The sequence below is a fragment of the Ambystoma mexicanum genome, chromosome 3p (genome assembly GCF_040938575.1).
Source record: "Ambystoma mexicanum isolate Mex_15411 chromosome 3p, UKY_AmexF1_1, whole genome shotgun sequence".
NCBI lineage: Eukaryota > Metazoa > Chordata > Amphibia > Caudata > Ambystomatidae > Ambystoma > Ambystoma mexicanum.
In genome coordinates, this window is record NC_090925.1 from 193,301,261 (window position 1) to 193,324,041 (window position 22,781).

Genomic DNA, 22,781 nt, shown 5'->3' on the forward strand with positions numbered 1-22,781 from the left:
GTACCTCTCTGGAATATTCCACACATGCTAGCAGCACGCAGGCTGGTATCCCAGGTGCTCGTGGGCTGGTCTTGACCATAGCTTGCCACCCAATTAGTCTGACCTCCATCATCACTCTTGAGGTCTGCCAGTCAAGTAAGCTTTGAACTTGGCCTTGTAAATGTTCTCTGTGCCTGAGAATAAAAGGGAGTATAGGCATAGTTTGTCTCTTGGTTTCAGTGTAGCTCGACCCAATGTCTATTTTCATCTGACCATGTGACTGGAGACCACGTTTCAGAGCTTTTTGCTGTTATTTAAATACTATTAAATGAGTAACCTCTGACGTCTTCAGTGTTCTTCCAACCCAGCTCAGACAGGGGTTTGTTATTTTCACACGTTTTGTAGCTACTTAATGAACACCCAGGCTCACGGTGGCCTCGACTTCTTGGCGCTAGGTCAGCCAAGCTTTTCTTGAATTCTCCTCTGCCATGAGCTGTTTTCCAACTGCGCCACACTCAAATCCTGTCTTTTTCACGGGGTCCAGACTCTGCTAAAGTGTGTTGTGAAACATCCATATTGCATACATTCCTATGTATATAAATTGGCACATCGGTGCAATCTATTCACTACATAGCCAGCCTTAAAATGACTTTGTCTGCTTGCGTTACTGCATCTGTACAATTGTCAAATGGCTTTGCATTTTCTTCATCGTTTCTGTAGCATAAGCATCTTCATCTCAAGCTCAAAATGTTGCTCATCTTTAGCACCTCCTCCTTAGACCCCATAGAATGCCTATATTCTTCAGCTTCTTGCCTCTTTTCTGGGTGCTTCAGCCCTGCTTTGCATGACATCACCAGTCTTCTTTTTCATTCATTTTCACACTTTTTCCAGGATTTCGTTCAGACATCTTCGTGAATGCGTATATGGTTTCCTTAGTGGATACCTTATTTTCATGATTTTCTGTGGTACAGGCATCATCACTGGTACTGCACGTGTCTCACACATTCTGGCTCCCAACATATAGGCAACATGGGGTGGACCTTTTGGTGGGGGTACTTGACTCCTCCTCTACACACTCCCATTCCCTAAATATTTATACCCTCATCTTCCTGTCATTTTCAATTCTCCAGTACTGTACTTTCTCCCCCACCGGGATATCATATACCCTCTCGCCTCCGCTCTGCCCAACTGCTCCCCAGCCTAGTCTAACAGTAGCCTGGCCAGACCTAACCACCCCTCCCAACTGTTCCAAAACTACACAGACCACCTCTAACTTTGCCACTCGGGCAACCCACTCAGACGAGGGCCACAGTTGACCGTCCCACCAGAAGCAAAGGAATAATACATCACCAATAACCTTTCCTTTAATTTCCCTGATCTGTCACACAAACTCCCATATTTTCTATTATTTCTGAACACCATTTCTGGCTGAAAAACCTGCCATCAAGAGGGCCCCAGATGTGGTTAGTGACCTCATCTAGTGAAATATCTCTCTGTTTTCCTTAGGGCCTTATTTCACCACAGTCCCCTCTGCTTCACTTCTCCCTGTGGCTGCTCCTCCTCCCACTGCACCACTCATCCTGCATTGTCTGAAGTCCTCTCCACCGTAAACCCACTTCCCACTGTTTGGACTGTTTATGTTATCTATACCCACAACCTTATCCCTCTTGGCCATATCTGGGCCCACGTCTATTGACACTGTCCCTACCCCAAACTCCCTAACAGCCAATGCAACCACCCTGCCCCCTCTCTTAGTTCTTGGAGACCCCCTTGAAACTGCTTGTCAACCCGCAAAGTCCAAAGATATTGCCAGCCTGCAGCTATCCTCAGCTCCTCCCACTGTCTGACATTCCATGTACTGCTCTGGAACACTTCCTTTTGCCCACTGTGTTTGTCGGCTATGTCCCCAATAGCTGGACCCTCAAACCTCATGGGTTTAGGGCTCCGGATTAGACATCGATTTCTCTTTGCTCATTAGTGCCTATTTCTAGGATTTTTGCCCTACCTGAGACCAGGACTTCTCTTCTAATGCCTGACCAACATGATCCATCCTTCCTCCAGATGATCTCTCTCCTGGCCCCATGACCTTATTTCCTGTGTTCAACAGAACAATCTGAGAAGGAAACAACGCTTTCCCCAAAAACCCAAATTCCACCTTGCCCTGTGCACAGCCATTGCAAACCCCTCATAGCTGGCCTTCACAATACATTGCCAGAGAAGTCGTCCTCTGTTCCTTGGGATGGTCGGGAAAGGTCGCCACTCGCCCTACTATTTCCACACCTTACTACTCCTGAGCTTTGCTGCATCCCCCAGAACACCATAGCCTTCACATGGCTGGATCCCCATCCAGGGTTCCCTGACTGCCCAGTGAGAGGGGCCCCACCCTGGTGACCTCTCCCCACAGGTCCTTCATGTAGATCCACAGTCTATGACTTCTATCCCCTGGCACACTCGCCCACCTCATTTCACCCTATCTATGTTTTCCCCCTTAAGCTCTGCACCACAGTGCTGCACCTAAACACATCCCTCCTCATGCCCCTGCCAGCTGGTAGCCCCGGCCGCTGACGGTCCATGTCCCAAAATCTTGCTAGCAATTCACTCTCCTAGAACTCACACAAACCCCCTCTTTGAAGCCTCTTCCACAGTCGTGGACCCCCTTCGAGGTGTACGCACCAGAACCACCACAGATATACAACGTCTGAAGCCGCCTGCCATGCCCCCATCCGAACACAGGGCTGCAGAGACCACCTCCAAACCTCTGTCCTTAGCCCTGCTGATAAGCCTCAGTGCTGCCATCAGCGCCTCCTCAGAGTACTTGCACAGAACATAAGCGCCATGTCTGCACCTCCTACCCACCACTGCTGCCACCATGCCTGATGACACCTTGTCCCTGGTCCTACTGGAACTCGGCATCTCTTTGCTGGCCCTCCTTCCATTAATCCCAACTGACAAAACCCAAACTGGGGCACAACCACAACAAACCCAGACAAGCTCTCCCATGCCATACTTGACACACCACATACATACTGCCCTAACCTTGAACACACGACACACGTGTAGATCAAATGCGCACCAAGAAACCCGAACTAGGTCCACTGTGCGGCCCAGCAGTAAGTCTTTTTGCAGCACCTCGGCCAATCTGACCCAGAAATAGCACTCCAAACACTTTATTATTTATTATTGTTTTTGTTTCATTTCAACATTTCTTAAGCGTGCAAAACCCATAGGCATCAAGGCGCTAGTTATAAGTATACAAAAGACACAAATCATCATAGTGCATCATACAAGGATAACATGTTCTGGAAAATGAGGGTGTGAAGAATTTTAGTGGGGGGGGTCCAAGAGATGGAGAATCTTGGGCGAAAACCAGAGCCTTCAGGTGTTTACGAAATACCCCGTAAGATTGTTCAGCTCTGAGGTTGTGGGACTACGCATTGCAGTTCTCAGTAGCAATGACTGGGAAGCTCATGCCACCAGATCTTTTAAGTCTGAATCTTGAGGTAACCAGTCGGTTGGTGTAGAGCGACTGTATAGGCCTCGTGGATTTGGGATTAAGGAAAATTTGTGACAGGTACCTAGGTGTAGTGTTGGCTAAGTATTTATGTGTGATGGCCAGAGTTCTGAAAATGATCCGCTGCTGAATAGGTAGCCAGTCCGTGGTGATATGCTCCCACCTGGGGATGTTCCATGTGGCCCTAAGAGCATTATTCTGAATGATCTGTAGTTTAATGAGATTTTGAGCAGAGGTGCCTGCAAATAGGGTGTTGCAGTAGTCCAGTCTGGATCCTATGAGAGTCTGAGCAATATTGAGGCACCCAAACAGAAATGTCCCTCAAAAGCACCTGCTCGAACACTCATTACCTTCTATGCGTTGCTGTGTGGGTGGGGACCTGATCTGCATACAGGCTGCTGGCAAGAAAGGCTCAGAGACCTGTTCTCACATGCACACTGACTGGCCCGATGTTGGTGTCTTCACTTTCCTTATTTACTTTATGTGGAGAAAAAGTATCGTCCTCACTTACACACACGGTTCTACGTTGACATACAGAATAAAAAATAGCGAGGCTGAAAACGGCAGGTTTCTTAATTAGAATTTTCGAAAAATACCTTATCTTTTTTTTCACTTTTCTTCTTAAATGCGGTGGAGACGCCCTGGTGCCTCCCTCCTCTGCAGTCCCCCCACCTTCATGTATTCCCTTACACCACTGCCTATCTATTTATTGTGGAAAAAAGTGCAAAAAACTAGAAAAATGTGACTAAAAAAAATACGCCGTTTTGGTCCTTGTTCTTATCTTATTCGTTTTTTTGGAGTGAATGCCTACACACACACTTGGTACGGGCTCCACACTGTGGCCTCACAACATGCATCAAAGAACAGAAGCTGACCTATATGAAGGGATCATGAAGTAGACCCAGACAACAGGTTCCAGTTTGGTTCACAAAAGGCTTTATTAACTTAAAAATCTGGATGGAGTATGGCTTAACTTGCCCTTTGCTAAGGTGGGATTTCCCTACCTAAAGAAAACGATAGTGTGTGTCGGGAAGTCCAAATCAAATGTCTGTCTGTGTCCAAAAAATATACTTGCCCTCACAACTAACTGTACTCAATGCATAGGGATGTCAGCATCAAAATGAATAGTGTTCAAAGAAAGTTCATAGCTTCTTCCAGCTCTCGGCTTGTAATCAGCTTCCCCCTTCCACAAGTTCAGAATAGTTCATAACATACTGGGGTCTCACCCAAGAGTTCAAATCTTCCAGCTTTCACAAAACAATACAGTTCTTTATGACTCTTACCAGCTCTTTTGATATTGGTTATTTTCACTCATTCACATAGACAGTTCAATATCTTGATTTCAAAGTCACATAAAAGGTTACTGCAAAACATAAACTTCTTTATGAATACTTTCAATGGCTTCTTCATGCAGGGTCCTCCGTCTAGACGCAGTTGTCAGACGAAACACAGTCCACCCATTACAGGTCACGCGACCGATACCCCTTTCTTGGCTGCTTTTCATCAACACTACTTCCATGTAGAGGCCACTCAGTCTAGGCGCAGTTGTTGGATCACACGGTCCAACCATTACAGGTCATGCAAAGAAATAATTCATCACCAATAATGCTTCTCCTGGTTCTGGCCAATATTTCCTCATAACATTCAAGTTCTTGACCTCTGTTGGCTTTTGCCAATACCTGGTTTCTCATACTATACCCTTTTGGGTATTATCTTGACTTTGCCAATACTTGTGTTTCAGTAAATACAGTGTGTGGTATCTATTACTTTCACCACCTTTCTTTCACTCCACTCGTGAGTCCTCAAAAGTTGCTTTTGCTCTGCTCGGTATTCAAAAGTATTTATAATTACCTTCTGTTTGTTTGTTATTCAAAATTAGTACCCGGCGAGAGTCAAGCAGAATGCAACACGCATTCTGATTCGGCTCTCGCCGTGTCCTTACCCGGCCGAGAATCATTCGATTCTCGGCCGGGACTCCAGCTGCCTTGTCCTCGGCGGGGGGCGTGGCAGCCCCTCAGCCAATGAGGAGGCTGGAAGCGGGGCCATCCCCGCTCTGAGCCTCCCCACGGCTGAGAGGCTGCCTCCGCCCCCCGCTGGGGGCTCGGGTAAGCTTTTTTTTTTTCCCCTTCCCTCCCTCCTCCCTACCCCACCCCACTTACCTTCTTGCCCCTGCGTCCCTGGTGGGGGACGATGGTAGCCTCCAGCAGTGTGGAGACTCTGCGCCTCCACACAGCTGGAGGCTTCCATCGTCCCCTGGCAGGGACGAAGGTAAGTTTTCCCCCTTCCCCTCCCTCCCGCCCTCCCAACCCCACTTACCTTCTGCTTCTTTTTTTTCAGGAGCGGACGCGCTGGGAACACTTGTGTTCCCAGCGCGTCCGCTCCCGAAGGCCGCCATGGAAAGAGAAAACGGACTCCTGTTTTCCCTTTCCTGGCGGCCATTTTCTTGGTCTTTTTTTTTTTTTTCTGTCCCGAAACGCTGCAGCTGCCGGGGTACTGAAAGCAATATGACCTTCGCAGCGGGGGCATTACCGACTCTGGTAATGCCATGGGACCTTTCGGTAAGGCCCTCGCTTTGCCCAGGCCCATAACTATGGGCCCCGGGGCATTATCTGAGTCAGTAATGCCCCCGCTGCTCGGGTCATATTGCTTAAGTACTTGCTTTGGCTCTGTCCGCCATTTTTAAAAGTATTTATAATGACTTTCAGTGCGTTCGGTATTCAGAAGTACTTGCTTTGGTTCTGTTTGGCATTCTAAAGCACTTTTTAAGGCTTTCCTTTCTTTCGATATTCAAAATAATGATCATCATATATTTGCCTGCCAGCCCAGTGTTTCCCAAACTCTGCTGCCACAGGTCTCCACGTTCCTGTGCGTTACCTCATCTTCCTCTCCCAGTGGCTCTTCGTGGCGTGGTTATGCAGCGATGCGCCACCTGCAGGTCAGGATACTTTTGATCACTTCGCTCGGTCACGTCGGTCTCCCTGTCGCAGACTGCTACCGGCTTCCAGCACACCTTGGCTTTACTTCCTGCTGCATAAACTCTGCACCACGTGCCACACCACTGACCTGGAGTTGCTTTCCCAGCTGTTGCCTTAGTCTCCCCAGCTGACTCCACAGCTGACTCTATTTCCCTCTTGATTCCGGCTTTTAAAGTTCCCACCTCCATGATTAATCCAAAAAGGACTAGACCGCTCACCATTAAAGTGGAAGTCCTGCTTTACTCTTGTTCTCCGTCTCCTCGTCTCAGTACCTGGCTCGGGTCGATATGTGTCTGAATTAACAAAATGAGGATGTGTTGTTGTAGTCATCCTCTTTTTCGTCCCAGTAGCATACTGGTGTGTTTTGGGGAAGGTTTTAGGGGAAAAACAGGGAAAGGGCTGACAAAGGCCTATAAAGGCTTGAGGGATAGAGGGTTTGTTGTGAAGGGCAAATGTGGGGTAGCATGTCTCACATAAGGCCATCCCCTCTCCGCTCTCAAAGTCTCCTCCTCCCAGGTGATCCTCCTGCACATATCCACCCCCAGGGTCAGGATCCAAAAACAATGGCCTTTCCTTGGCCATCTGAGAGAAGACTACAGGAGGAAAAGAAGTGAGTAAGCCCTCAGGTTCCTCACACCTGCCCCTAAAGACCCTTGAGCAACATAGTGGCAGTCCCTGGGACCATCAATTCTTGGAATTCCAACCCTGTGCCACTAACCAATTCAGAATCTGGGATGTACCAATCGCCTAAACACCCCAGGCAGACTAAGCTGCAACCCCATCCCTCCAGATGCCGAAATCCTGCTTCGTTACATACAGCTCATCCATGACAGTCTGCTAGTCAACCTCAAGTTTTGCCTCACTATTGAATGATCCGCCCCTCCTCTTCCAGTTTCTATACAGGAGCATCCCCCTATGAGAAGGGGTAGGAGCTGAATGTGACATGTGACATGTGCCACAGATTCTCAAAGCCTGCCACCATTCTTTTGTACAGCTGATTTTAACACTAATGTTTTAATTTCATCAAATGCATAAAACACGTAACATAACACCCTCTGAAGCATTGTGGGATATTATAAATTCAATTATTTCCAGAAAAATAAATCTGAATGGAGACTAAAATCCTGCACCTAGTGCACCATAGTCGTATGCCTTACCACTGCGCTATGTGTTCCAATGAAGAGCTTGGTTCATGCCTCCCTTATAGCTTTTTCAAATAGTGTGTATTTTAGCATTTAGTTCTAGTTGTTTTTTCCTGTGAATACATGCCAATGACATGGTGATATGGCATGCGTCGTTCATTTCACTGCATATCACCTTGAAATCTGCCTTCTGTTTCATCCTACTAGTGCTACATATATCTGTGCTCCTATCATCTTTATTCGTATTAAAGAACTTTAAACATTTGCATGGTTTAAATCACTTAAAAGTACATTCTCATATAAAACGGGTTACTCTGTTCTGCCTGAATTTAGAAAGGGTATTTTCATGTCAAGGTTTGCAGAAAATACAAATATCTTTGCATTTACTCTTGAATAGGATGCTTTTAGTTCCAAACTATATTAAAACAAAAAACACCTAAAAATCTGCTCTCATCCACGTCATGCAGATGTGGCATGTTGTGACATGTTGTGGCACGTGACACATGTCACCGTGGGCTCCAATCCCTACTGGTCTGTTATGATTAGACTGTGTCTCACTGTCAGGGCAGTCTGTGTCGAACGGCCTGTATGATTAGACTCTTTCTCTCTGTCAGGGCAGTCTGTGTCGCACGGTCTGGTAGGATTAGACTGTCTCTCTCCATCAGGGCAGTCTGTGTCGTGCGGTCTGGTATGATTAGACTGTCTCTCTCCATCAGGGCAGTCTGTGTCGTGCGGTCTGGTATGATTAGACTGTCTCTCTCCATCAGGGCAGTCTGTGTCGTGCGGTCTGGTATGATTAGACTGTCTCTCTCCATCAGGGCAGTCTGTGTCGCGCGGTCTGGTATGATTAGACTGTCTCTCTCTCTCAGGGCAGTCTTTGTTGCGTGGTCTGGTATGATTAGACTGCCTCTCTCAGTTAGTGCAGTCTGTGTCGCGCAGTCTGGTATGATTAGACTGTCTCTCTGTGTCAGTGCAGTCTGTCTTTCTCCCTGTCATTGTGGTTGTGGATCTTTGAAGCTACTAGTAGGAAAGAGAACCTAAACGTACACTGCCCCAGATTCTGAAAGATATGTGCTGGGGCTGCACACTTTTGACTGTGGCTGTCATGACTGGGCCGGGCACTCGATTGCTGTTGGGAGCCCTCTGCGAATTAACTGGGGATCAGAATGGACAGTCTATCTAGACCTTTCCTCATGTCTATATGCGCCTTCACATCCCCTTCGGAAAAGGTTGGGAGTTCTGCATTGGACTGAGCTCACTAGCAGGCCCACAATGCACCTGCCGGTGGCTCTGAAACCTGGAAACTTCCCTATTTTGTATGTTTATTTATTTGTTTTGGTTTTAAAACCCTTTACAAAAAACAATATCAAGAAAAATGTCCACAAGAGTGTAGAAAACAAAAAGTGAGTAAGATAAATAGGAAAGAGAAAAAAAGAGTAAACAAAAAAAAGGAAAAGAAACCAGAGGGCCACCAAGGGAAACAATCGACATAACAGCAGTCTTTCATAATACAAATGTCTTCTTTTATGTTATGATGGAACTTATTTTCAAGACTTGCACTATTGTTGCACAAATCTCCTAAATAACAACGATCTGGCTTCCCAGGTGCTTTCACACTCCATTAGTAAGTCTTAATGATTGTTTACTGGGAGATTCCCATTGTCCACAGAGTTTTTTTGCCTGGTCCCCCTATTTCCTTCTTGCCAATATTTCCCCAGTGTGGGCGATGTTTAGCCTGAGTCTCAAAAAGTTATTTCTCGCTATTTTGTCTGAAATGTTTGTAGATATTGTGGTAAAGAACATATCTTTTTTTCCACCTTTAATAGTAAATTTGGAGGATTAAGGGATCTCACGCCGGCAATTGTGTCTATCGAGTCATGTGTTTCTAGTGATTTTTTCACTTTCAAGGGGTTTGATATTAGGGTTTTTAAGCTCAACTCGAGCCTATTAAGGATTCCTCTTGTTTTCTTCTCCAGGTTAAGAAGTATATGGGATCTCAAGTTTTTAAGGTGTTCATTCACATCAAAGAAGAGGGAGTCCTTCTCTGCGGTGATTATTTCACAATATAATGTGATAAGCTTCCAATCTGCTCGGCAGCCGAATGAAACTAGACGCAGTTCAAAGCGTAGGCTCGAGATTGGGGTGCACATCGGGAGAGCCAAGGTTTTTTTCCAAAGTAGGCCCTCTAGTTTATTCCAGTTTGTGTGCCATAATAGTGGTTTTGCTTCTAAGCCATAGAATAGAACTGGGACTGCTTTGGCCATGTAAAATCTAATTAGGGATAGGATGGAGAATTTGCAATAATTTGTATTCAATTTTTTCATTTGCGGTTTTATTTGTGCAACTTTCTCCATGATTGCCGTATTAACTTTATTGTTTGCAGAGAAAGCGAAAATCTTGTATCCCAGATATGTAAGCTCTTCAACACGAGGGATGGCTTTCCCATCCAAAAACAAATTTCCATATCCAATTTTCTTCCTTGGATGTTTAAAGATTAGAATTTTGGATTTCGAGGGGTTAATTTGTAATCCCATTTAGGCTGGCATTACTCCCTGAGTTTATCTAGTAGACGTTGAAGGCCCACTGCAGACCTGTCCAATAATACTATGTCATCAGCGTAGGCCAGCCAGTGCAACCTCCTTCCATTTATCACTGGACTGGCCAACGCTGAAGAAAACAGAAAGTCTCCTAGGTCCGACAGGAAGAGGTTAAAGAACAACGGTGCGCCCATGCAACCTTGCTTTACCCCTCTAAAGATGTGAATTAGGTCTGACAGATGGCCTTGTTCGTCCAGCCGCTGTCTTAAGGTGGTGTTTCTATGCAGGTCAATTAACATTGCTAACAGGGAGTACGGAATCCCCCAGCTGTGTAATTCTCGCCAGAGAAGGGATCTATCCATGTGGTCGAAAGCTTTGGATAGATCTACCCAAGCCCTGTAAAGGGGGGTGTCCAATTTCTCCTTTGTCTTTTCGCTTACCAGATTTAAGATTAAGCCATTAAGACTGGTGGACAATCCTTTTCTAAACCCTGTTTGATGGCATGATAGGATCTGCCTTGACTTCACCCAGTGTGTTAACTCTCTTAGAAGTAATTGCATGAAGAGCTTACTGTCAATGTCAAGGAGGGCGATTGGTTGATAGTTTTCCGGACTCAGCCCTTCGCCCCGCTTGAAGAATGGAATGACAAGTGCATTTTTCCACGAGGGAGGAAATATGCAGGTCTTTAAAGTTTCTCGAAAGAGGAGGTTTAAGATCTTAGACCAAAATTTTTGGTTATTTCTCAGCACCTGGTAGGTTAAACCATTTGGGCCTGCAGCTTTAGATGTGGAACATTTGGATATTAGTTCGAAAACATCATGTTCTTCAAAAGAGAGGTACCAAGGCGGATCCGTGATCATGAAAAATTCCGATGACCCTGGGGGTTTGAAATGTTTGGAGAGATAATCCACCCATTTTGATTCTGGGACTAGATTACACAGGGAGCTTTTGAGACCTGTTTGTAATTGACCCAACACCGCCCAGAAATTCCTGGAATTATTTGCATTTAGAAGATGCAACATTTTTTCTCCATCTTGTTGCATCCTTTGGTGCCTCTGGTTTCTTGATCAATTCCTATAGGACTGCTTTGCTTTTTTAAATTCATATTGGAGGGTGGAGTGGTCGCTAAGTTTTTTTTTTAAGATAGCGCATGGTGCATCTAAGTTCCCTTTTCTTCCTTTGGGTTTCTTTGTTAAAAATGTGGAGGTGTTCTTGTTTCGGGATTGCACCTATCTTGTTTGGTGGATGGATGGACCAGATGAACTTTCCAAATTTCTCTGGGTGAGATTCTTCCCTCCAGGTTGAGCTCGAAATTTCTCCTAGTTTTTTGTTTAAGGTTTTCCCCCCTTGCTTATATTTGATCATTCTCAGCTTTCCCTTGAGGCTCACCACTTCTTACCCAGTCTTGATGCATCGGGAGCTTTGTAAGTCAGGAAATGAAAGTTCCAGTCTTGCATGATCGCTCCCTCCTTCATGTTTTATGTCAAGGCTTGGGTGAAGGCAGGACAGTTTTGGTGACACAAAGATATAGTCCAGAGTGGACGCTGAATTGTCCCGGCACCAGGTCACTACAGCATTTTCACCTTCCTTGGGCTTCCCTTCAATCCTCTCTAGATCCCATGAAGCCAGGAAGTCTAGCCACATTTTGCCTTTTCTTGAAGGTTTCTTTCCTGCTTGAGAGGGCTCACCACAATGGTTGATGGTGCAATCTGTATTGATGTCACCTGCTAAGAGAATATTTATTACCTCATACTCAGTCTTCACCGTTGTGAGCAGGGAATCCAGTTCCGCTAGAAAGTGCTGGAGTGTTGAACTGGCAGGATTCCAATAAATGTTAATGATTACCAATACGAGATGAGGTATGTCTATTTTCATCTCTATTTTGCAGGCTTGTATTCCCAAGACATTATTGCATAATGGGGTAATCATTTTAACAGTGTTAAAGGTTCTGAGTTGAAAAGCCCTCAATCTCGATGGAATTTACTAGCCAGGTTTCCTGTAGTATTAAGATGTCGTTTGGCCCCAGGAGATCCTCTTTGAATTTTTTCCTTTTCAGGAAACCGGGACCTCGCGTATTCCAGCAAACTAGCTTCATGCCACTTTGCCTAAAGACAGTTTGTCTCCGCTCCTAATTTTAGGATTATTTGAGAAATGATCTCAGGGAGTTTTGACATAAGATTTCCATTGGTGCTTGTTCTTTGAGCAGAGCTTGATTCTGACTTTTGTGTTTCTCCAACTGTGCTACCTTTCTTAATACCTTCTCTTTCCACGGGGCTTCTCACATTTGGGGAGCCTCTTGATTGATCTTCTTCCATAACTTTGAAAACCATGAGGCCTACCTGGCCCAGATCATTCTTGATATTGAGAATTGCTTGCTTTGCTCTTCGCGACTTCAGGCCAATTTCCACAAAGTATTGGTCTTTTTTATTCGATATCTTCACTTGCGAATAGATGCAGATTTGAGACCTTGTTGAGGTAAGACAGTATCACTGTTCTGCTGAGAGATTTGTTTTTGTTGTTACAGGCCAACCTTGGCCAGACGTTTGGTATTATATAATCTGCCACTTCTGTGACCTTAGTTTCAGCCAGCTCTTTAATGATGATTGGTTCTGGCTCCTCCATGGGACTTTTTCCACCTATAGTCTCCAGTTCTCTGCATTTCCCCGAGCCGTTCCTTGTGTCCTTCACACTGGAGATTTTCCCTTTGTATGCCACCTCTCCTTCCTGTAGAGTTTGTTTGGGGGGGCTTGTACCGGAATGGGGCGGAGATTTCTCAGTCTGTTTTAGGAAGATTAGAGCCAATTTCATGGGTATCTTTGGGGCCTCCCTTTCAGTTCCAAGTTCTGGAGTTTTTTTTTTATCCCTGTTTTTTCAAGAATATTGGGCCTATTTTGATGCTTGCTTGATGTTTCCCACAGCTTTGCTTGCTCATGTTATTTGGGGAGTATTCCAGCGTGTCAGTTTGAAGGCCAATGCTTGATCTATGGATATTCTTTTCACTGGAGCCTGCGGCTTTCCTCGTTTGGTGGCTCTTTTTCCGAGGTTTTTTAGATGAAGGCTCGTTCAGCCTTGTATGAATAACACCCGTGCTCTGGGTGGATTTTGGTGGAACAATATCAGGAGGAGTGGCTTCAACAGACTACTTTCCACTGGCAGTGACAGGTTTTTCAAAAACAGATTTACTCCTGTGTTCTTTACGCAGTGATCGTTTTGATTTTTTGTCTTTTTCTGCATTTCTTTTTACCTGTGGGAGGGGTGTTCTTGACCGGATTCTGCTGGCTTTTTTCCATTTTGTCCTTCTTCTGCCTTTGTAATTTTGACAGGATGCTGAAGTCCAAGTGTTATCTGTAGAAAAGGCCCCTTGAATGGTTTTTTCAACGCTCAACACAGGTTTGTCTATGACCACCACGTCATCATCAACAACCACATTTGCTAGCCTATGAAATTCTTCCAATATTGATTCAGATAAGAGGGTGTCATCAAATGATGGGTTGACGTCTAAATCCTCTTCATTGGGAGTATGTCCGGGGTTTGACGATTGTAGATTGTAGAACTCTAACAGAGAGTTCTTTAATAAGCTCTTGAGTGGTTTCATTATCCTTTTTCCCTGCCTTGAGAAGATGGAAGATTTGGGCAATGTCAAGCCCTTGTTTTACCCCTTCCAGTTGAGTTTCGTTGAGGGTAGGAATCAGGATGCTGTTCATAACGTTTCTAAGGCCCACTATTGCAGATTCACTTTTTGCTGTCTGATTTGTAAGTTCTAACAGGACGCCAGCTTGAGCTTGCACTTCCATTTTTAGTATATTTTTGGATACTGAGACCAGTGAATTTAGCACAAAGCTGAGTGCCGACAATGTGCTTTCACTCGCATGTTGAAGAGTGTTTTGTGAGGCTTCGGAAGGTCTGTCTAAAGGGTCTTGTTTTATAGTCAGTATCGCCTCTCTTTGGTTGTTCGTATCTATAGCAGCATTTTCTCGGTTGTCCATGTGCGAAGGTAAGACCCTTTCTTCTTCCGCATTCTGTGGTTTGTCACACTCTGTCTTCAAGCTCTTCCACATCATTTAGACTTTTATTTCTTTTTTTAAGGAAATGGTATTTGATTCTGCTCTGTATTTTTGTTGTTGTTATTGTGTATTCCAGACCCTGCATCCACCCTTTTCTCAATGACGTCAGTGTATCTTCTTCCCCAGCTATTTCTGGGGTATGCGTGTGTACAAGAGCGCGGATCGTTATAAGAACGGTCTGATCTGGGGCTGGATTAGTTGGTACAGGTGACCCACTTCCCTCCCCTTACCCCTGTATTTGATCCAGATAAGAGTCATCCTGGTCAGGTGTACTCTCCATGGTTTGGGTGCTACTAAGTCTCATTTGAAAAGGAGGCTTTTTATACTCAAATGAGACGCAGGACTTCTAGAGAAAATACCAAAGATAGTGCTGGGCTGGGCCCTTTTTTGGGGTAGGGCTAATGCTCCTTTAAGTTTCCAGTGCGGCGCACTCAGGCGCTGATGTATTTGCGCTGGATCTAAACCCCAGAAATAGGCTTTGACGTGTGCAGGAGGAAAACCGTGCGAGGACAAGCAGTATTGAGTGACTCTGAGGAGTTCCAATGTGCCACTATACCGCCCGCTACCCGCTTCCCGCACTTTTTAGGTCACACTTTTACTTTTCCAATTATTGCTACATGCAGCTGAAAGTTAATGTAGTCTATGGAGCCTTTTCACAGAAACAACAATGCTTCAAAATAGCTTTTTAAGATTACTTTTTCCGGACGCTCCTTCCTTATGGCGGGCGGGGTAGATGTTATGAAAAGCACATGCCTGCCTCTGCTGCTCCCCACCTCGATAAAAGGGATAAGGGGTCGAGGGGCTCTGTTTCGGCTCTGTTGCAATAATAGTGATCCCCGAGCCACCAGAGCCAAACAGCAGCAAAACAGCTCGCCAATACAAACGCACCATCCTTTACACCGCAGCAAACTTCCCTATTGAATCCAGAGAACTACAATCCCCAGCAGTCCTAGGGGCATTCTTCCCTTTTACTTTCCAAGACTCATCAGGTGTGAAGCTCCAGGGACAGCCAATACACCTGCTTCAGCCTAGTTAATGTAACCGTCTGCCAGGAGTTTCTGTTGTTTTTCCAGACGCTCTTGCCTTGGAAGTGTGATTTGTTTTGCAAATCCCTGCTGTTGCTGACTGCATGCTTTTGCCAGTGCCTGCTCCTATTTCCAAGTTCTCGTTATTGCCTTATTGCTTTTTGGCAGAGGAGGCCTTTATGGGTTTTGATAGGCCTTAGACAGCCTTTTACCTAAATCCGCCGAGTGTATCGGTCCAGACTGATTTCAGCTACAGTACTTTCATACATCGTGTTTGAGCTGCTCTATGACAATAGCCCGCCCTTGTGAGGCCACTCTTAAAATACCACCTCAGAGTGGTGCCAAACAGGCAGCGAACAGTCATTCCCCGGGAGTGATATGATATGATATGATATGGCATTTGTAACGCGCCTATACACAAGTGTTTCAAGGCGCGACGAGGCAGGGGGGGGGGAACAAGGGGAGACAGACAACGATCTTACTAGGCCAGGTGTCATTCAGATCGCGCAAGTGCAAGGGTAGAGGGGAAGGGAAAAGTGCATGGGGGAAAGGGAGAGGGGAAAGTGCAGTACAGGGTTATAAGCATACAGCATACAGGATAAATAACAAGGGCCAGCTGGTGGCAAGTGCGAGGTAAGTGCAAACAAGTGCTGGGAAGGGGGGCTGTATGGATACAGACACAGTCCCGTAGTGCAGGGGTTGCCGTGGAGGCAGTGCAGGGGAGAGTGGCTGGGCGGAGAACGGTGAATGGCCCAGTTGCAGATTCAGTGCAGTTTCAGTAGTATTAGCAGGGGAGAGGGGGAGAGAAAGCGGAGGCAAAGAGGAAGGTTTTGAGGTGCTTCCGGAACCGGAGGTGGTTTTCCTCAAGTTTCAGGGAGGTAGGAAGGCTGTTCCAGAGGGAGGCCCCTGCAGTGGAAAGAGATCTGCCCCCAACTCGTTGTTTGGAGAAGCGGCTGACCCTGAGGGAGTTGGAGGCGGATGAGCGAAGAGCTCGAGAAGGAAGATATTTAGGAAGAGAGAGTTGAAGGTATTTCGGCCCAAGGCCCCAGACGGCCTTGTGGACAATGCAGAGGGTTTTGAACTTGATCCTCGCAGTCACTGGGAGCCAGTGTAGTGATTTCAGTCCTGGAGAGATACGGTCCCTGGGCTTGAGGCCAAGGACAAGTCTTGCAGTCCTGTTCTGGATGAGTTGCAAAGGGCGGAGAGTAGAGGCGGGCAGATTAAGATAGAGGCTGTTACAGTAGTCCAGCTTAGAGAGAACCAGGGCTCTAGTGGGAAGAGGGGGTTCAACCCCCGAACCTGACATGCCAAGCTTCCTCCTGACACTGCCCTGCCTCCCAGCTGCGGCTTGTCTGCCTTGTTTTCCTGCCACACCCTGGCCTGGACCCAACCCCTCCATGTCATGCTCCTCCCCCTTCCTTCACTAGGCTGCATCCCCGGCTCCCACCCAGACTCCCTGTCAAGCCCCTTATTTGCACTGGCACCCTCCTACCTCTCACACGGGCCACTCTCCTCTTTTTCGTTCTCCTCTTCCGCTGGAAGGCTTGCTTGGGCAGCGTTTCCGGGTCGGCCTCTTTGCTGGGTTGGTCCAGGAAACGAGGTCCATGGACTCGCAATGGAATAACCTGGAACGTTATCACTTTCCTGCAAATGGCTATTTCGCTCCCTTCTTGTTCCATTTATGCTATGCTAGTTCACCCTTTCCATGGTCCCTCTTCTCATAAAGTCCTCGGGAAATAATACCAGGCACACATGTGTAGTTTGGGATGGTGACTTTATTACAGGGCCCGGCAGGCTCCCTCGGCTGCACACCTCACACAGCTTGCGTAAGGGCCAAGGCAAAGCCATCACTGCCCCCCGCTTTCCAATTGGCTCATTGGGACTACTTCCTTTCTGTTTAGACCAGGTGCCTCTTGGGATAATGGCTCATTGCTAAATTCTATAGGTGCTTTAACATATACATTCAGATAAGGTAGATGGGTGAGTGGGATGACAGGGAGGTGTGATAGGTGTGATAGGAACTTCACTGTCACCGCCCCCACAAAGGCTTGACATGTTTTAGAGTCTCTACTGCCTACTTATTGTGTATTTCTGCTGGCATTTGGTTTACAGGCATCTACAGCTGCTCTGCTGATGGCACCTGGGTGAACAGCCGAACTGGGACAGACCTTCCAAAATGTCTTCCAGGTAATCTTTTTCGAGAACCATCTGGGCATGTGATCAGAGCACCATTAAGGGGCACTACACCTCTACCACCCTGCGGAGTCCTCACTTCCAAGGTAAATGTTTAATGCCCCCATATGTGGCCCTAGACTATCTCACACTCAGTCTTGCAGAGTTTTGAGCCCTTGGGTGAAATCATAAGCCCTGATCTATCACACGGTTCTAGGTACATGGGTAGAGGCATAAACCCAGTATGCCAACCTGAGCTGTTGCACTGTACTGCCTGCAGGGTTCTGAACCCAGATAGAGAGGTCTACTTATCCCATATCCAGCACTGGGCTAACACGTGGCACAGCCATGCAGCCATCTAGGCACATGTGTGGAGGTGGAAATGTCATATCCGGACCTCAGCCTTCAGACAGTACTGCCTGCAGGGTTCTAAGCCCAGAGAAGGAGGTAAAGAGAGTGAGGTATACTTCCTCCACCACTATGCTGCCACACGGCATAACCATGCAGCGTTCTCTGTACATATGTGGAGGTGTAAATGTCATATCCGGCCCTGGACCTTCAGACAGTACTGCCCGCAGGGTTCTAAGCCGAGAGAGGGTAGTAAAGAAAGTGAGGTATACTTCCTCCACCAATGTGCTGCCACACGGCATAGCCATGCAGCGTTCTAGGTACATGTGTGGAGTTGTGAATGTCATATCCGGACCTGGACCTTCAGATAGTACTGCCTGCAGGGTTCTAAGCCCAGAGAGCGAGGTAAAGACAGTGAGGTATACTTCCTCCACCACTGCGCTGCCACACGGCATAGCCATGCAGCGTTCTCGGTACATATGTGGAGGTGTAAATGTCATATCCGGACCTGGACATTCAGACAGTACTGCCTGCAGGGTTCTAAGCCCAGAGAGGGAGGTAAAGAGAGTGAGGTATGCTTCTGTTACCACTGTGCTACCCCACGGCATAGCCATGCAGCATTCTAGGTACATGTATGGAGGTGTGAATGACATATCCGGACCTGGACCTTCAGACATTACTGCCTGCAGGGTTCTAACCCCAGAGAGGGAGGTAAAGAGAGTAAAATATACTTCCTCCACCACTGCGCTAACACATGGCATAGCCATGCAGCATTCTAGGTTCATGTGTGGGGGTTTAAATGTCATATCGGGACCTCAACCTTCAGACTGTACTGCCTGCAGGGTCCTAAGCCCAGAGAGGGAGGTAAAGAGAGTGAGTATACTTCGTCCACCACTGTGCTACCACATGGCATAGCCATGCAGCGTTCTAGGTACATGAGTGGAGTGGTAAACCTCATAGCCAGACCTGGACTAGCAGTGATTTTGTGTGTTCTAACCTTTTGTATTTTCCCTATTTTCAGTCTGCGGCATACCCAGCACTCCACCGAGTGGTGGCGGGAGAATAATTGGAGGCACCGCTGCACAGGCTGGGATGTTCCCTTGGCAGGTTTACTTCCATCAGCCCAGGGGCGGTGGGGCCCTCATATCTGATGAGTGGGTTCTGACGGCAGCCCACGTGGTAGAGGACGAGCCACACCCCATCATGTATGCCGGATTCATTAATCTCGCAGAACGGCAACCAGGCCATGCCCTCAACCCAAAGGCAGTCTACCTACATGACAATTGGAAGAAAGGCATGCCCAGTCCTCGTACTGACTATGACAATGACATTGCCCTGGTAAAGTTGAAGACCAAGGTAGAACTTAGCCAAAACGTTGCACCAATCTGCCTGCCCGGTTCAGGACCTGAGTACATCTTTCCGGAAAGAAAGCTTGGGTACATCTCTGGCTGGGGCAGAGTTAAAGAGACTGGTTTAAGAATGGCTCGAGTACTCCAAAAGGCAGACATTCCCATAGTGAAGATGGCCAACTGCCAGAGTGTACAACCAGCTGTAGGCCAGAGCAGCCAGTATGTGTACTCGGAGAACATGATCTGTGCCGGCGGTGAAGGAAAGGATACCTGTGGAGGTGACAGCGGTGGGGTCTTCGCTGTCCCTTCCAATGACACATACTATGCAGCTGGTATCGTCTCCTGGGGCCCCCGCTGCGGCACCTACGGCCTGTACACCAAAGTGAGGAACTACCTGGGCTGGATCCATGAAACCATGGAGAAACATCAGGACACCTAGAAGCCTCTGGTCCGGCATCATTGCTATTAGCTACTCTTACATTACCGCCTATGGAGGATGAGCTTCTCTCTTGCTAGAGGAGGCCTTTTGATTCAATAATATCCACCTGTAATCTAATCTATATCTTCCAATAGGAAATCAGCTCAGTACACATGTAGAGGGCATGCGCGCCCTCCACATGTGTACTGAATAAATTGTGTCTTCTTTCTGGGTAGGATGGGAACAGGCACAGCATGGAATGCCATCTGGGCCTCTCCGCAATGTGTTCTGATAGGTGCTAACTCTACCGCAGAGTTCTAGCCTGAAATGACAATTGCTATAACTCAATGTATAGTAATGAAGCAAGCATAGGTGCAGATGGTGAGGGGCTTGGTGGGCATGCGCTCCCCCCTGCAACTACTTATTCAACCTGTCCTTCGAAACCGTGTGCTTTCCCTCTGTTTTCAAACCAACCACGGTCATCCCTCTCCTAAAAAAGCAAGGAGCTGACCCAAACCTATCAGCTAACTTTTGCCCTGTGTCTCTCCTTTTGCACTACTCTAAAGAGCACGAAAGGGTTGTGTTCAACCGTCTTACCAAATTCTTAGACATAAACAACCTTCGAGACCCCCTACAAGTAGATTTCCACTCCTATCACTTCACGGAAACTGCTCTCATGAATGTGTCCAACTTCATTGCCTCTGATGAGCACTCAAACCTATCCTCTATCCTAATTCTATTTGACCTGTCTGCTGCCTTTGACACTGTCGATCACTCTGATCTCCTTAATACTCTCTTTCTTCTTGGGATTCGCGATCATGCCCTTGCCTGGAATGAATACTACATTGCACCTCTCCAATTGTGTCACCTCTCAACTCCCTCCTCTAACTGTTGGTGTTCCACAAGGCTCTGTCTTGGGTCCGTCTACACTCCTGCTCTTAGGGCAATAATCTCCTCCTTCGGGTTCTCTATCTCTCTATCAAAATGTCCAACTGTCTCTCTGCCCTTAAATATTCGATGGCTTTGCACTCTCTGATGTTAAACTCTTTAAAAAACAGAGCTGCTCTTCTTCCCTGCCAAAGGCTCACTCTCATCTCTTCCTCTGCCTATCCAGATCCCACCTGACACACCCCCCTACTTTTCAACCTCAGCAGCATCTATGACCCTTCTCACACCTTCTCTACTTCAATCTCCAAGAGTGGAACAGCAGCTTGCCGCAATCTCCTAAATATTATGAAAACCAGCCACTTCCTTCCTTTCAACACCACCAAGCATTTCTTAACCACTCTTGTCTTCTCTAAACTGGACTACTGTGCCAGCATCCTCTTTGGTCTCCCCTACTATTCTTTCTATACTCTCAACAAGATCATTAACTTCGCTACCAGGGCTCTCTTTGAACTCCCTCACTACACACCTACTTCCTCGCACCGTCAGCAGGCTTGATGGCTGATGATGCAAAATGTCTTCTCAAGGTTCACAAATCTATCCACAGAAATGCAGCACTGTGTCTACCCTCCTCTATCCAACTCTATAAGCTTTCTCGTAATCTCTGCTCTGCCTCGACTACCCTTGTGGCTCCTCGTCCTCCCTGTGCTTCCTCTCGCTTCTGCTCTTTCTCTCTACTTGCTCCACTAGCATGGAATTCTCTTCCCCCAGACATCTGAGAAACAGTCCACATGGATTTGTTCAAACCAAAATCAAAAGCCTACCTCCTTGCCTTGGAGTTACCCTCTTAACCTACCACTCATCTGCCCGCTAACTAAAATGTTTTGATCGCTTCTAACCTGCCTCTGTCCCTGACTTCCTCTGCCTCCATTCTAGCACTTCACCCATCATGGTCACATCCCGAGCACAGCTGGCCGTACCGCCTACCTGCACTTAAAAATGTCTAATGTTGGTTGTCCTTAATCTATGTATGTTTACTAATGTATTGCCCCCAGTGACTGTTCCATTTACTCCCCTCCATAACCTGGTCAGAATGTCCCTCAAACCCACCCCATTGTAAGGAGCTCACTGCTTCCCATCAAATCTGATTTGTTATCTATTGCATGATATGTTGTGATCAAAAGAGCATTGTTCCTCCTGCATAGAAATAAATAAAAAATGTCAGATCTGGATGTAGCACCCTTGCTTCCTGCAATGTAGTCAAGTGATATTGACTAGTGCCCCAGGAGGATCGCTTCACCACTTGGAGCTAAGCTGTATGATTGTATGCTAGTAATCAAGTGTTAAGTGATGATTTGCTGAGCAATTTATGGAAGAAGTCAAAATAATCACTGCAACATGTGCTTTCACCTTAGTGTTTATCTTAGTCACTTCCCTCCCCCTGCATCCCATTATGCCTTCTTTTCTTCTCTCTCTCCCTTCCACCTTTCTTTCAATCTCTAACCCTACCTCCTTCCCTCCCTCCCTTGGTTCTTCCCCCTTCTCTCGCTTCCCTCCTCGTGAAATATAAAATCACACTGTCTATATTGGAAGTATTCTTCATACACTGATAACAAGCTGTTCTTTGCTGTTCCATAGATTTTGTGTATGTAATTCAATAACAATAAAGACGGATGAACAAAATGTTATGTTATTTGGCATTTATATAGCGCTCTATATATCATTGGTATGACCTCAAAACGCTGGTAGGTTGAACGCCCTCGGGGACCATAGTCCTTGTCAGTTGAGTGAGTAAGGTGTCATAGAGTGTTTGGGTGAACCGATTATGTGTGCAACTGGAGTGATTGTCTGATGGTAGCTGCATCCTAGCATTAGGTGAGGTGGTATTTGAAATCAGTTGAATGTGTGCAGTCTGGAGAATAGTCACCAGAACTGGGTTCAGGTGCGTTAGGCCTGTGTAGGATGCTTATGTGTGCAGCTAGGCCGATTTCAAGGGATATAGCTGCGTTTTATCAGAGTGTTGAGGTGTTTATGAAGTATTGTTGGTATGTGAGCAGCTAGGCCGGAATTGATTGAGGGGTGTAGCTGAGCTCTAATTGTGTGCTGGTGTAGAGTAGAGAGTGAGCGTGGCGATGTGAGAGGCGGGTGTCTGTGAGGAGGATTTGGTCTAACGAGCTTACTGTTCCTGATATCAGGTCTGCGTTTGCGATTGCTGCAAAATGTATTTGTATCTTGATCGCCGCATTCAGTGTGTTATTGCTCGTGGTCTCTCTGAACATTTGTTATCAGGTTGCAAGGTCTAAGCAGTCTTAGATGGTCATTGTTAAGACGGATTTCTGAACTCTGTCCTGGTGGCGCAGAAGTTCAGAAGGCCAA

The 22,781-nt window shown here is 46.6% G+C and overlaps 1 protein-coding gene across 4 annotated transcripts in view; it reads left to right on the forward strand.

The window, feature by feature from the left end:
• The window catches only part of C1S (complement C1s), a 479,233-nt gene extending 457,140 nt beyond the window's left edge, over nt 1-22,093 (forward strand). For all 4 annotated transcript variants that reach the window (XM_069650604.1, XM_069650605.1, XM_069650602.1 and 1 more), the window contains exons 11-12: nt 17,346-17,420; nt 18,775-22,093. In XM_069650604.1, the coding sequence (XP_069506705.1) occupies nt 17,346-17,420; nt 18,775-19,541 (842 nt within the window). In that variant the 3' untranslated portion in view covers nt 19,542-22,093. The remainder of the gene's footprint in view (nt 1-17,345; nt 17,421-18,774) is intronic.
• The last annotated feature ends 688 nt before the right edge of the window (nt 22,094-22,781 follow it).